Source organism: Notechis scutatus, chromosome 1 (genome assembly GCF_049901735.1).
Source record: "Notechis scutatus isolate UNSWTSFEM ecotype Mainland chromosome 1, rNotScu1.2, whole genome shotgun sequence".
Lineage (NCBI taxonomy): Eukaryota > Metazoa > Chordata > Lepidosauria > Squamata > Elapidae > Notechis > Notechis scutatus.
This window is the reverse complement of record NC_142009.1, coordinates 118,082,151-118,095,702: the sequence shown is the minus strand read 5'-3', so window position 1 is coordinate 118,095,702 and position 13,552 is coordinate 118,082,151. Positions and strand designations below refer to the sequence as shown.

The window sequence follows — 13,552 nt, the reverse complement described above, 5'->3', positions numbered from 1 at the left end:
CAGAAGTTCATTCACTGGGGCAGGGATGGGTGGGCCAACTAGCCACATGCAGTTTCTTTGCTTCCTATTTGCCTCTGTTGGAAGAAATATCCTGGGTTCAGTTCCAAGTTGGGGGAAAAGACAATGGAAACATGGAGGCTGTTTGGAAAGATGGTTTAATGGCGGACAGGATTACATGCCTTGGAGCTCTTGGGAGAAGAAAAAGGGAAGGGATGCTAAGATTCCCTGGGGTTTATACCCTCTCTGGCTTTGAACTTCCTGGGGCACAGGAAGAGTATCCTGTTTGGTTGCTGTCAGAGCTAGCTTTGTAGGTTATCTGTGTACTAAATTTGGTTGAATCAGCAATAAGTTTGCTGGGTGATGCAATTAAGGGCAATTGAATGACTCTGCCTGGAGGAGGTAGATCTTTGTTATGTAGAATAGACTGGCCCAAGCCTTAATGACCCATTAACAAAGGGGCTGGGGTGGGGTGGGGGCTGAGTTTCTGCCTCTCTGAGTTTCTACTTTTCTTTTAGGAGAAATATTCTGCCTTTTTAGTATATCCTAAAATATTTCATTTTTCTAGGAGAGGGGTGGGTTTTAACTTCCAGCACCTCCTTAGAATAGAATGAGCTGGAAGGGACCCTGGAGGTCTCTTGTTCAGCCCCTTGCTCAAACAGGAGAACCTATACCATTTCAGATAAGTGACTGTCTAGACTCTAGACTGTTCTTAAAAACCCCCAGTGATGGAGCACCTACTATTTCTGGAGGCAAGCTGTTCCACTGGTTAATTGTGCTCACTGTTAGGAACTTTCTCCTTAATTCCAGGTTGCTTCTCTCTTTGATTAGTTTCCAACCATTGTTTCTTGTCCTGGTCTCCTCTGGTGCTTTGGATAATAATTTGACCCCCTTCCAGAGGCCTCCCGTTTTATTCTCACCTGGACAAGTCCCCAAAAGAAAAAAAAATGGACCACATTCTTTTATTGATTTCAGAAGTATTGTACATTATGATTTAATTTATTTATAAAGTCATTCTATTTTATATTTGTATCTGTACCGAAGAAAGTTGCAAGCTATTCTTTTTTTTTTTTTAGTCTTTATTGACTGCACCCTCGATTTTGCTTTTTCCCCTTTTTTTCTCTTCTCCCAGATCTTTCCTTTTTTAAATTTGTGTTTTTTATACTGTATTTTTTATTAAGCCATTCCTATTTTTTAAATGATTACTCAGGGCAATCTAGGGCAGGGACCACCCCCAGGGACCACCAAACTCATAATTTTAAATCCCGAGGACCACTAATATGAATTTTGACTGACAGTGGCTTGCTAACGTTGGAGGGAGAAAGAGATCTGATCTAACCTCTCTCCCTCTCTCTCTCTCATACACACACACACACACACACACACACACAAACACACAGAGGCAGGGATGGGATTCACATTTCTTAACAACTGGTTCTTGGGCACGGCCTAATTTGTGGGCATGGCTTGGTGGTCATGTGACTGGTTGGGCATGGCTTGTATGTAAATATAAATATTTATGTAAATGTTGATTTATTTTTTTATAAAAAAGGAGCAACTTTTACCCAAAAGCAGGTAAAGCAGGCAGGCAGATTGAGTTGCTTACAGAATCACAGATTCAGATCTTTCTGCCATTGGCTACCTGAGTCTATCACATAAAATTTGCTTGCAAGCAAACTCATAAAATTTGCTAGCAAGCAAACTCACAAAATTAATTCACAACACACCATGTATGTAAATATTGATTTTTTTATTAAAAAAAGAGCAACTTTTACCCAAAATCAGGCAAAGCAGACAGGCAGATTGAGTTGCTCACAGAATCACAGATTCACTTAGAGATCTGTGTTTCTGCCATTGGCTTTCTGAGTCTGCAACTGACTAATAGAACCTTCAGTCCTAAGGGAGGTTCGGCTCTGCTAGCAGAGCCAAAGATCTAAAGATTAGCTAGAAAGCAAGAAATCCAACTATTTCCTGCTTTCTAGCTAATCTAAATGTACCAGCACAGCCAAACAGCTGATGGTCGGGGGGGGGGGGGAGGAAAAATAGCAACTTAGCAGGCAAGTTAGCAGGCAACTTAGCGCGGGGAGGGTTTCGCGGGCCATGTGGGCGGCGCAGCCTTGCGTTCCCAGCAGCCTGGATTAATTGCTTTGGGGGGCTGGTCTGGGGGTGACATTTCTCTGCGGACCACCAAAAATTTCTTGCGGACCATGAGTGGGCTGTGGTCCACCGATTAGCGACCGCTGATGTAGGGACTGTGTGTATCTCTTAAAATATTTTATTTGGCATTTTAGCTGTTGATAGAATCAAAAGGACCCTGGGATTTTATTTATTTTTTAATATTTGGGTACCTACATAAAAACTGATTTTATATACTCCTATGAGTTTCCTCTGTTCCTCTGTCATCTCTTTACTTCCTTTTGTATTCTCCTTCACATCAGATCCCTTTTTATGTACAATAGTACATATTCATATGGTGCTATTTTTGGTGCTATTTTTTGTTAGAGTACTTAAGAGAAATAGGGCCAATCACTTCAAAGAGGCTCCACTATTCTTGCTTGAAGGATGACATGGTAAATGTGGAGTGTGGATGTTGCAGAAATAAAATGTGGGAAGTGGAACTTATTCATAATATAAAAACTGAAAAGGAACATAAAGCCTGCAAAAGGATTTAAGTCCTTGGCTTTGTTTATACCAGTTAAGCCATCAAATGATTTTTCTTGCATTTAGTTTAATGTAATGTGAGGACTAGATTACCATTGTTATTCAGCCTCGAGATGTGTTCAGAACGTGGCCTTGAACAAGTTTGATTTCAGTTTTGGGATTTTTTTGTATGGTAGAAGTAAAGTGCAAGAGGTTCAGGTATGAATTATAATTTTGGCTGAGAACCTGAATGAATTATCTCTTTTCTTGTGGATTTAATAACTTTTATTACATGTATTAAATGTTGTATTAAATACTTAATTCACTTTAATGTTAAATACTTTTCTCAATCTTTGTCAGAATTAGGTACAATATTCTGGCCTTGAAAGAGAATTGTGTGTGTGTGTGTGAGAGAGAGAGAGGGAGGGAGGGAGGGAAAGATCACTATCAAATAATACTGAATTATAATCCAACTTTTTTTCTAGCAGACACTCAGTGCAAGTTTTTCCTGTTAAAATGGAGTGATAAGAGAATTTAATCCGCTTCATTTCAGGATATATATTTTTTTAAAGTACAAGAAGAAGCCTTTTAAAAACAACAACATACACAAACTATTTTAATTATATGTTATTAATGCACTAGATTATTTATAATAATACCAGATTTTAAGGGGTGTGGTTAAATGATTAAGACAGTGCTTTAATTTATGTGAGAAGGAGTAAATGCAGTATTACATCTTGAATTATAGTAGGGAAAGCCTGAGGACAAGAGGTAAAGAACAAAGCTGGACATTCAGAAGAAACTTAGCATAAGTGTGCTTCTTCAACCTTATCGCTCCAATTAATTTGGATTATTTATTTTTGTTTTATTTATTAAATTTATACACTTCCTGTAACATGGGACAGAATGGGAAACTGGCAGAATAATTTATTTATTTATTAGATTTTTATCCCGTCATTGTATGATTATAAATAATTCAAGGTGGCAAACATACATATTAGTCCTTCCTTCTCCTATTTTCCCCATTCAACAACAGCCCTGTGAGCTGGGTTGGCTGAGAGAAACCGACTATTTAGTGGGCTGTAGCCAGTGGTGGGATTCAAAAAATTTTTTACTACTGATTCTGTGGGCGTGGCAGGGGAAGGATACTGTAAAATCTCCAGTTAGAGATGGTATTTGCCGGTTCTCCAAACTACTCAAAATTTCCGCTACCGGTTCTCCAGAACTGGTCAGAACCTGCTGAATACCACCTCTGGACTGTACTCATCCTGATGAGCCTTACTGGAGGAGAATAACTTTCATTTTGAAACTTGAGGTTCACTTTCAGAAGCTTGTCTGAAAACAAATCTGTGATAGTTTTCACAATAGAGAAAAAGCTTATGGACAAACAAATTGGGATGCTTGTTATTTTCGTGCAGGGAGAGCCATCTTAGACTTATTTCATTTGGAGGAAAAAAGCAATGTGCTGTAGTGAACTAATTTTGACTGGGTTCACACATCACACAAACGCATGGCTATGTAAATGATACCTTGGATTACCTATAAATAGTGAATTCATATATGCGAAGCCATAAACTGTATTTTATAAACCATGATAGATGGAAGTTACATCATATACTTAGCCAAGAGCAATTGGCTATCAATATGAGTTAGTGAAAAATGTAAATCAATAGCTGTGATCGGATACAATATATGCAAAATATTGGCTTTGCATCTGGTATGAAGAGTATTTTTTCCTGTGGAATGCCAATATGGTTAGGGTTAGGATTAGGGTCATATGAATTTGAATGTGATGTCAAGGAAAGCTTTTTCTTCCACTTGATGTGGCATAATAGAAGTAAAGCATTGCTTTAAAAAAGTAATTAGCTATATATCCTGCTATGGGTAAAATAAAATTGCAGAAATACATCCCATGAATTTACCCTCCCCTCCCCTTGAAATAGATCCTTTTTTGTTTGTGCATGTGTAATCTGAAGTGTGAGATCCTCAGGATAGTGGGTAGGTTACAAATATGTTTAATAAGTAATCTATCTATCTATGTAAGTGAAATACCACTGACGCATCATCACAAAATCTCCAGAACCGTAAAACCTACAAACTTGAAATTTGGCACATATGTTCCTCTTGGCTTCTAGGTGCTCACTAAGAAAGCATTTTTCCAAATGACCATCAGAGAATTAGTATTTCGTATATTACTATTAACACACTTTGATGCTAAGGAGTTCTACTCCCCCTCCCCACCTGAAAAGAAATCTGTTCCAAATGCAAAACACAAGCAGAGGAGAGGAGTTTCAGTTTCAGTTTTATTTTCACAGCAGCAACCAACTTTAGTATAGAACAGTTGAGCTAAGACACACCCAGGCTCAATACTCACACAGTAAATACTGTTTCAGTTTCCATGTTTCAGTTTCCAAACAGCCCTCAATTCTCTCACACACTGATGGGATGCTACAGATGGATGCTGGTAGGCAGAGGCACAATTCCCCCCCTCTGTTTTTCTCCCCAAAAACTAAGCCCGATCACATAGTTTTATAGCGAAACACAGGTATAGAGCTAGTAAACAGATATATAAGATTCTAAAATTGACAGATCATGATTTCAGGACAATGAGCAGGACAATATTAGATTCCTTTTAAAATAAATCAAAACTGCATGATAACACAGGCTTTGGTGAACCTGCTTTTGGTGCTTTTGGTGCTTTTGGTGTTAAAAACCTCCTTTAAGATTTTGCTTTGTGTTTTGTTATTTCAAATCAGGAGATCCCATCCTAGCCTTGGCTGAATGGGAGTCAATGACCCCCAGGTGACTGAGCAGAGCTTCACAGTAGGGCTGGTTTGCCATGTTTGGCCTGAAGAGTTAGACATTACAACCAGAAATCATGAACTCTGCTTTCCACATCAAACATGAAACCAGAAGAAGTTGTCTAACTTGTTTCAAAGGTGTTGGCCTGGCTTCAGGGTGTCTCTGAAGTCAGAGTGTTTGAGTGAAATGGCAAAACAAGGAATGTATGAGCAATGAATCTACATATAATTACCTTCTTATAAGTGGGCTTGAGTGGTTAATTATTTACATTTCTATATCCAGTCTGGCAGTGGAATAGATGAGCAGATTAAGCAGCCATTTATGAGTCCTTTGATCTGTACTGATCTGTGGGGCAGTGGTACTAGAAAGGAAAGTAAATATTTAATTTATTGTTTATCCTGTGTTTTCATATCACAAGGAAAGCAGTACAGTTTCTTGTGAGGAATGCTGCAACTTATTCTATTGTATTTCTACCAGATACTTTAGATGGATGAACAAAATAGAATTATCTTCAACTCTAAATTTAATTTATTAAATATGTTGTAGTTGACCACTCTATTAGATTCCGGGTGGCCTACAAAATCCAGAAGACAACAAAAACAAATACACACAAGAAGTAAAATGTCTAAATACAGCAGGCCCCCTGCAAATATATTAATGCATGAACCCAATACCTGGGAACAGAGCCAATTTTAAGGGCTTTCTAGAACTTCAGAAAAATGGGCACCAGTTGTATCTCCAGGGGGACATTATTAACTGCTTGATCACACTGCAATTTTTGATTATATACACCACTTTCATGATGTACTAGACTTAACTCCTATAATTCTTGGCTCATTGCTTCTGAACCTTGGCAACTAGAAGACATGGACTTCAACTCCCAGAATTCCATAGTCAGTATGGCTGACTGGGGGAATTCTGGGAGTTGAAATCCATACATCTTAAAGTTGCCAGGGTAAAAAAAACCACTGACTTAACTTATGCTGGCAAAGGATTGTGGGAATTAATCAAATACATCTGAGGGCACACATACACACACAAACATATGTTTATGTGTTGAAGGATGAACATTTTAAAAGTATACTTTTTTAAAAAATCCTTTCTTTATCTTTAGGATTACGACTCGTTTTTTGAATCCAAGGAAAGTAACACCGTCTTTACATTTCTTCGCTTGAAGTCTAATTAGGCCTCACAGGTGAATATTTATAAAGTAAAGTTTAAAGTGTTTGCATTTGGGGTTTCAATGTATTTTATCTTTCTTGTGTAATCAGAGTGAAATAGGGAAGCAGCATAAGCAATTTTAGGGACCTGAAGCTGAAATGGGAACCTCAGTAGTGATACTGCTGTTCACAATTATAAGGTTACCTGGGCTGCAAAAATCCAGACAGCCACTAGAGGGGAACAAAGCATTAAATGTTTTCTGTATCTTTTTGATACCATATTAGTCATCCACACACATTAGCCCTATTTAATTATCTCTAGGTAATTCAGCTGGTTTTCATTTGGCTTTTTTGGGAGGGTTAATTCTAATAGATTTTCAAATAAATTGGCCCTTTGTCACATGGAAAAGACATATTTCTTGTTGGTACTTGTTATGACTTTATTGATTTCAGTGGGAAAATAGTGGAATTTTCCCCTGGTCTAGGTAACTAATCTGGAATCCCCATGAGAAGAAAAATCACCATTCTGAACCTGAGCGGAGTAGTTGTGTTGGCTATCATTGAAATTTTGAGAGAGATTTAGTGGCAAATGAACTTAACTTTCATATATACACTGCTCAAAAAAATAAAGGGAACACTTAAACAACACAATGTAACTCCAAATCAATCACACTTTTGTGAAGTCAAACTGTCCACTTAGGTAGCAACACTGATTGACAATCCATTTCACATGCTGTTGTGCAAATGGAATAGACAACAGGTGGAAAGCAGAGGCAGTTAGCAAGACATCCCCAATAAAGGAGTGGTTTTGCAGGTGGTGACCACAGACCACTTCTCAGTTCCTATGCTTTCTGGCTGATGGTTTAGTCACTTTTGAATACTGGCGGTGCTTTCACTCTAGTGGTAGCATGAGACGGAATCTACAACCCACACAAGTGGCTCAGGTAGTGCAGCTCATCCAGGATGACACATCAATGTGAGCTGTGGCAAGGTTTGCTGTGTCTGTCAGTGTAGTGTCCAGAGCATGGAGGCGCTACCAGGAGACAGGCCAGTACATCAGGAGACATGGAGGAGGCCGTAGGAGGGCAACAACCCATCATCAGGACCACTACCTCCGCCTTTGTGCAAGGAGGGACAGGAGGACCACTGCCAGAGCTCTGCAAAATGACCTCCAGCGGGCCACAAATGTGCATGTGGTTGCTCAAACGGTCAGAAACAGACTCCATTAGGGTGGTATGAGGGCCTGACGTCCACAGGTGGGGGTTGTGCTTACAGCCCAACACTATGCAGGACGTTTGGCATTTGCCAGAGAACACCAAGATTGGCAAATTTGCCACTGGCTCCCTGTGCTCTTCACAGATGAAAGCAGGTTCACACTGAGCACATGTGACAGGGTCTGGAGACGCTGTGGATAACGTTCTGCTGCCTGCAACATCCTCCAGCATGACCGGTTTGGCAGTGGGTCAGTAATGGTGTGGGGTGGCATTCTTTAGGGGGCCACACAGCCCTCCATATGCTCGCCAGAGGTAGCCTGACTGCCATTAGGTACCGAGATGAGATCCTCAGACCCCTTGTGAGACCATATGCTGGTGCGGTTGGCCCTGGGTTCCTCCTAATGCAAGACAATGCTAGACCTCATGTGGCTGGAGTGTGTCAGCAGTTCCTGCAAGACGAAGGCATTGATGCTATGGACTGGCCCGCCCGTTCCCCAGACCTGAATACAATTGAGCACATCTGGGACATCATGTCTCGCTCCATCCACCAACGCCACATTGCACCACAGACTGTCCAGGAGTTGGGGGACTGTCCAGGTGTGGGAGGAGATCCCTCAGGAGACCATCCGCCACCTCATCAGGAGCATGCCCAGGCGTTGTAGGGAGGTCATACAGGCACGTGGAGGCCACACACACTACTGAGCCTCATTTTGACTTGTTTTAAGGACATTACATCAAAGTTGGATCAGCCTGTAGTGTTTTTTTCCACTTTAATTTTGAGTGTAACTCCAAATCCAGACCTCCATGGTTTGCTAAATTTGATTTCCATTGATAATTTTTGTGTGATTTTGTTGTCAGCACATTCAACTATGTAATGAACAAAGTATTTAATAAGAATATTTCATTCATTCAGATCTAGGATGTCTTATTTTTGTGTTCCCTTTATTTTTTTGAGCAGTGTATTTTTATTAAGAGAAATCTAAATGGCTACTTGCTTCTTTATTTATCTGACAATTTCTGTATGTCACTTTGTTGAATATTCAATCAGGTATTTATTAGAAACAAGACTTCTTGTGTGGTAAGACCAATTTTAGAGATTATTTTCTTAAGGGAGCATTGCAACAATGCTGACTTTTTAAAGAAGAAATTTGTGATTAATTGTTTTGTGGAGTGTGTGTGCTTGTGTGAGAAAGATCTTGAGAGAGGGTAAGGAAATTCTGCCTAAGGCAGGGGTCTCCAACCTTAGCAACTTTAAGACTTGTGGACTTCAACTCCCAGAATTCCTCAGCCAGCAAAGCTGGCTGAGCAAAGTTGCTAAGGTTGGAGACCCCTGGCCTAAGGAACAGTCAGATAAGAGAAGGCATAGCACACAGGTGTACAGTAGGTGGAGAAAGCCTTTCTCAGTTTCTCAGGCTGTAAAAGAGACAGCAGGAGATATATACTTTCAGACTTGCAAGATTCTGTTGATGTAGCTTTATAATGAAGTAAAATAGGACATCTTGTTGTGTTTCCTGGCTGGTTTACCTGGGAAACTGCTTTATTTAGAACAAAAAGCAAAACAGTAACAAAAACGGAAAAGAAAGCTGAAATGTGAGCTGTACTTGATTTGTTGGGAGTAGTTTCTGTTACGTTGCATTTTTAATTTCTCCTGATCAGTATTTTTACATTTAGTTAATATGATTTTGTAAAGCCATTGCTATAATTATGCTTTTTTAATTGTTCATTTTCATGTTGTATTGTTTCCCTAATTCACATTGTACACATTAAATTATTTTTATAAGCTTCAAACGGCTATAATAATTTATATACATATTTATATATATATATATATATATATTAAAAACTAGGAATCAGAACCTTAGGAAAACTCCTTGAAGATTCCAGAAGCAGTTTGTCTGGGAGAATGAATTCCTCGATGTTCAGCACGCTACACCTTCCCTCGTGGATCACTGTGATACAAGCCAATATGCACCATTGGTATTTTGCTTGCTGCTGAAGAGGTGAAAATAAGACAACGGATACACACACAAAAAATGGGGTGATTGGTTGTGTCGGGTGCTCTTCTTTCTTTGCAAATATATCTGTAGTTAATCCTGTGGATCATTGTTCTGATATGCACTATTATTCCATTTAAATGATGACTTAAGGTTCCCAAGAATGACAAAGGGCAGCAGAATCAGATCATGCATTATTATAGGATCAAAAATCCAAGTGTTTACACTTTACTGAGATGGGAATTACTGTAGGGATGACTTATTGTTCTAACTGTGATTACAAATATCTTGAGCTGGCAAAGTTCCCATTTTCCAAAATACAAAAAAAAATTATTACAATAATTCTCCTAGCAAAACATCTCATTGTTGTGCTAGATGTGCTAATGTGTTTTTGTTGCCATAAGTGGGCCTAATATATATTCCTGGTAGAAGCAAGAACATACATACGTGGTTGGGATTCACCCGTACAATGCATAAGCCTTTCTGTATAAATGCCTAATTCGAGCAAGTATGTTTTTGCTTTGATGGCCATCTAAGAATGATCTTTTAAGTCTCTTGACCCAAGAGAGAGAGAGAGAGAGAGACAATGTTCTTGTATTCAAGAACAATCCCAAATCAACTGATCAACAAAACTAGCAAAGAAGAAATATCAGCAATCTGTGTCATTCTGAACAATAGTGCCAAATTTTATATTTCCAGATGCCTTCTGCCTTCTATGTCAAGCATTCACAACAGTTAATGGTGTCAATTAATTGTAGAGTCAAGTTCAAAACATGGAGTGCATCATACATGGTGATCAACATCTGTACAAGACAGAAGCCATGCTCAATCACTTTAATGGGGAAAAGGGCAGGGGTTCTTCAAGAAAAGAACCTTTCCTGCCTATAAAATGTGATATTTCATATGATTGTGTTGGGTGAAGACAGTACGGTATCTTCCACTTTTAAAGCGCATAAGAACAGACAACCCAATGATATACATTTCTAAATGGGTGGGACTACAGAAAAATAGCTCAGCCAAGACATTCTGTTTGGAAGTAAGTCTTATTATATTCAATTAAATTTAGCCCCTGACAAGTGCACACGTCTTATTTAGATTCTCAAACCGATTTTCAAAACTAGCTGTAGTGATGAAGAGGTGTGATGTTTTTCCACACCTCTTCATCACTACAGCTAGTTTTGAAAATCAGCTGTCTCCTTGTCAAAGGCATTCTTTGGTTTAAAATTGGGCAGGTTCTGTTTGGACATAGCTACCATTATCCCCCAAGGCTCTCTTTAAAAATGAGAGCTGACAACATCAAACTGTTTGGAAATGAAAGTATGCAGAAGAAGAAAAGCAAAGGGAAGCTGAGGGAGCAGAAGGGGTCCTGATGGCATGGCAGAAAGCATCTTCCTTTGCTTATCTTGACAAACATGCATGCCTTGTGATTGGTCACAGCACAGTAGCATCCACTGTGTGTTTAGAGAAGCTCCTTCACCACAGACACTTTGTAGTAGGAGCACCCAGGACCGGTTTTGTTTTTAAAAATCCAGATGTGCCCCATCCCAGTCTTGCACTCTAGAACAACTTGTAGTCTTTGGGACTAAATGACTTGATGAAGTATGTTAACTTTATTGTACACACAGAGTTCCCCCACCTGTTAAGAGTTATGTCTTATCTTTCATCAAGATGTCCTCTCTATGTCCTCTCTTGATTGCGGCAATAAATTCAGGTATTCTGTTTAAGTAGATCTGGGGTGAAAAAAATCTGGATGACCATAGATTAGGGGTCTCAACCAGTATTGGGCCATGGCTTGCTAGGAGCTGGGCCACACAGCTGGAGGTGATCAGCGGGCCTGTGAGTGAAACCAAAATAATTCTCCCCTCCCCCCTCCTCTCCCTAGTCCATGGAAAACTTGTCTTCCATGAAACCCATCTCTGGTGCCAGAAAGGTTGGGGACTGCTGCTATAGATGTTAGAAAAAGGTGGAGGCCTCCAAAACCACCCTAGCCCTTGGCTGCCATCTAGTGGTCACTGATTTTTCAGCCCAGCCCAGTTAGCTGCATTCAGGGGAAAGCCTATATTTAATAGTGAAACCAGGTATGTGTGATCTGTATTCAGTTACTCAGTCAAAGCTCAGGGAAGTTTCTGAAGTATTTGTTATGAACAGGCATTCCAAGGGAGTGGGAAACTTTTAAGAATCCACTGTGTTATCCATTCTACTGTACAGACCTTGTCATACTTAAAACAGGATGAAATTTTAGCTAATGTTAATTATAAGATGATATACATTTAGATTTTATTGTTGCTTTGGATTTTGGATTTTTTGGAAGAGGGAGCATATTATTAGAATGCAATTGCAAAAAGTGTCCTGTTTTCATGACTGAATCAGATCACTTAAGCTCATCAGTGAATGCTATTCTGTAATTAATTAAATGTTTGGCTTTTTTAAATTAAAAATTGGTCAGTCTTTCATTTCGCTTGCTATTAGATTTCTCATCCTTTTTTCTTTTAAAATTATTAATGATTACAATGTACGTATTATTTGTTCTTTAAAGTTACCCTTTTGTGACGCTTCATTCAAGCATTCTAAATCCTGGATCACTTGCCAAGTGCTAGAAACTCTTCTTACATGTTGCCAATATGTCAGGGTTGGAGATAGAAAATGAACTACCGGTACTTGTTTTGCCTTTCTCCAGGAGGACAATATTCCTTACATGGGGAATCAAAATGACTTTGCAGATAATAAATACAGAAATAGTATTAACATTGGGTTATGTGTGTACGTGCGTGATATCAAAAACACTCCTTAAAGGCTGCATCAAATCTCAGTTGCCAATGAAACTGCAAGGATGCAGGTGCTTGGAATTGCTGAGTTTGACTTTAATGTGTCTTTCTCTTTCCTTTCTCTCCAGAGGTGTCCAGAATCATTTCATGAAATTCCCAACTAGTATGACTGTATGATTAGGAATGGTGGAAGTTAAAATTCAGTATATCTGAGAGCATCACTTAGAGAAGATGCCTTAAAGTAGTACTTTTAAGTAAAAGTAACTACTGCTAAATGGAAGTGCGGGGTGGGTGGCGGGATCCCATAGGAGAAAGACAAGGGGATTTGATTAAATTAGCTGTCAGGAAGTACCTTTTGTGAGATAGTTTTGACAAAATAGATTACAATTATTAATTATTATAAAGAGCATTCGGTTGACTAGCTTATTCCATGAAACAAACTTAGAGACTCCATCTGAATAAATATTAAGTTTAATCAATGCAAAATATTTATGCTTTTTATTTATTCCTGTGGACTGTTAACCTTTTCCTGGAAAGATTTCAAACGTTTTCAAATATAGCTGAATTCCCCCCCCCCCCCACACACACACTTTTCATTTTTCTTTAAAATTTAAATAATCAACCCTGTCTTTAGCCATCACATGTGCTTTCTGCTGGTCAATTGCTATGCTTCAACAAGCTTCAATTGTTGCAAAATGCACCCATTAAACTGCAGGTGGTATCTAGTATTCATATCAAACAGTCCAGAAAGATCTGTATTAATTGCTAACTCTGAAATCATTTCCAGGATCAAGATATTAAGATATATCAAAGATCAACCCCAGTATTGAAGCCTACAAGAGCAGTTCTTCCTTTAGCAAATTTCTCCAACATAGAAGGGGAATATTCTGAATAGGTGGAAAAGAAAGGACGTTCTCCTGCATCACAAATGTGAAGCTTGGCCAATAATAGGATTTCTATATGCAGTTTAAAGACTGAAT

The 13,552-nt window shown here is 39.0% G+C and overlaps 1 protein-coding gene and 1 long non-coding RNA gene across 2 annotated transcripts in view; one reads left to right on the top strand and one right to left on the bottom strand.

Moving 5' to 3' along the window:
- Positions 1 to 10,796, top strand: part of SH3BGRL2 (SH3 domain binding glutamate rich protein like 2) — a 30,032-nt gene extending 19,236 nt beyond the window's left edge. Inside the window, exons 3-4 of the mRNA XM_026665175.2 lie at positions 6,554 to 6,634; positions 9,661 to 10,796. Of these exons, the coding sequence (XP_026520960.1) occupies positions 6,554 to 6,625 (72 nt within the window). The 3' untranslated portion in view covers positions 6,626 to 6,634; positions 9,661 to 10,796. The remainder of the gene's footprint in view (positions 1 to 6,553; positions 6,635 to 9,660) is intronic.
- On the bottom strand, positions 10,747 to 12,234 carry LOC148132961 (uncharacterized). The gene is made up of 2 exons (XR_015745461.1): positions 10,975 to 12,234; positions 10,747 to 10,893 (listed from the first exon to the last, which is right to left on the bottom strand). It is a non-coding gene; the product is annotated as an uncharacterized LOC148132961 (long non-coding RNA).
- Between the last annotated feature and the right edge of the window lie 1,318 nt (positions 12,235 to 13,552).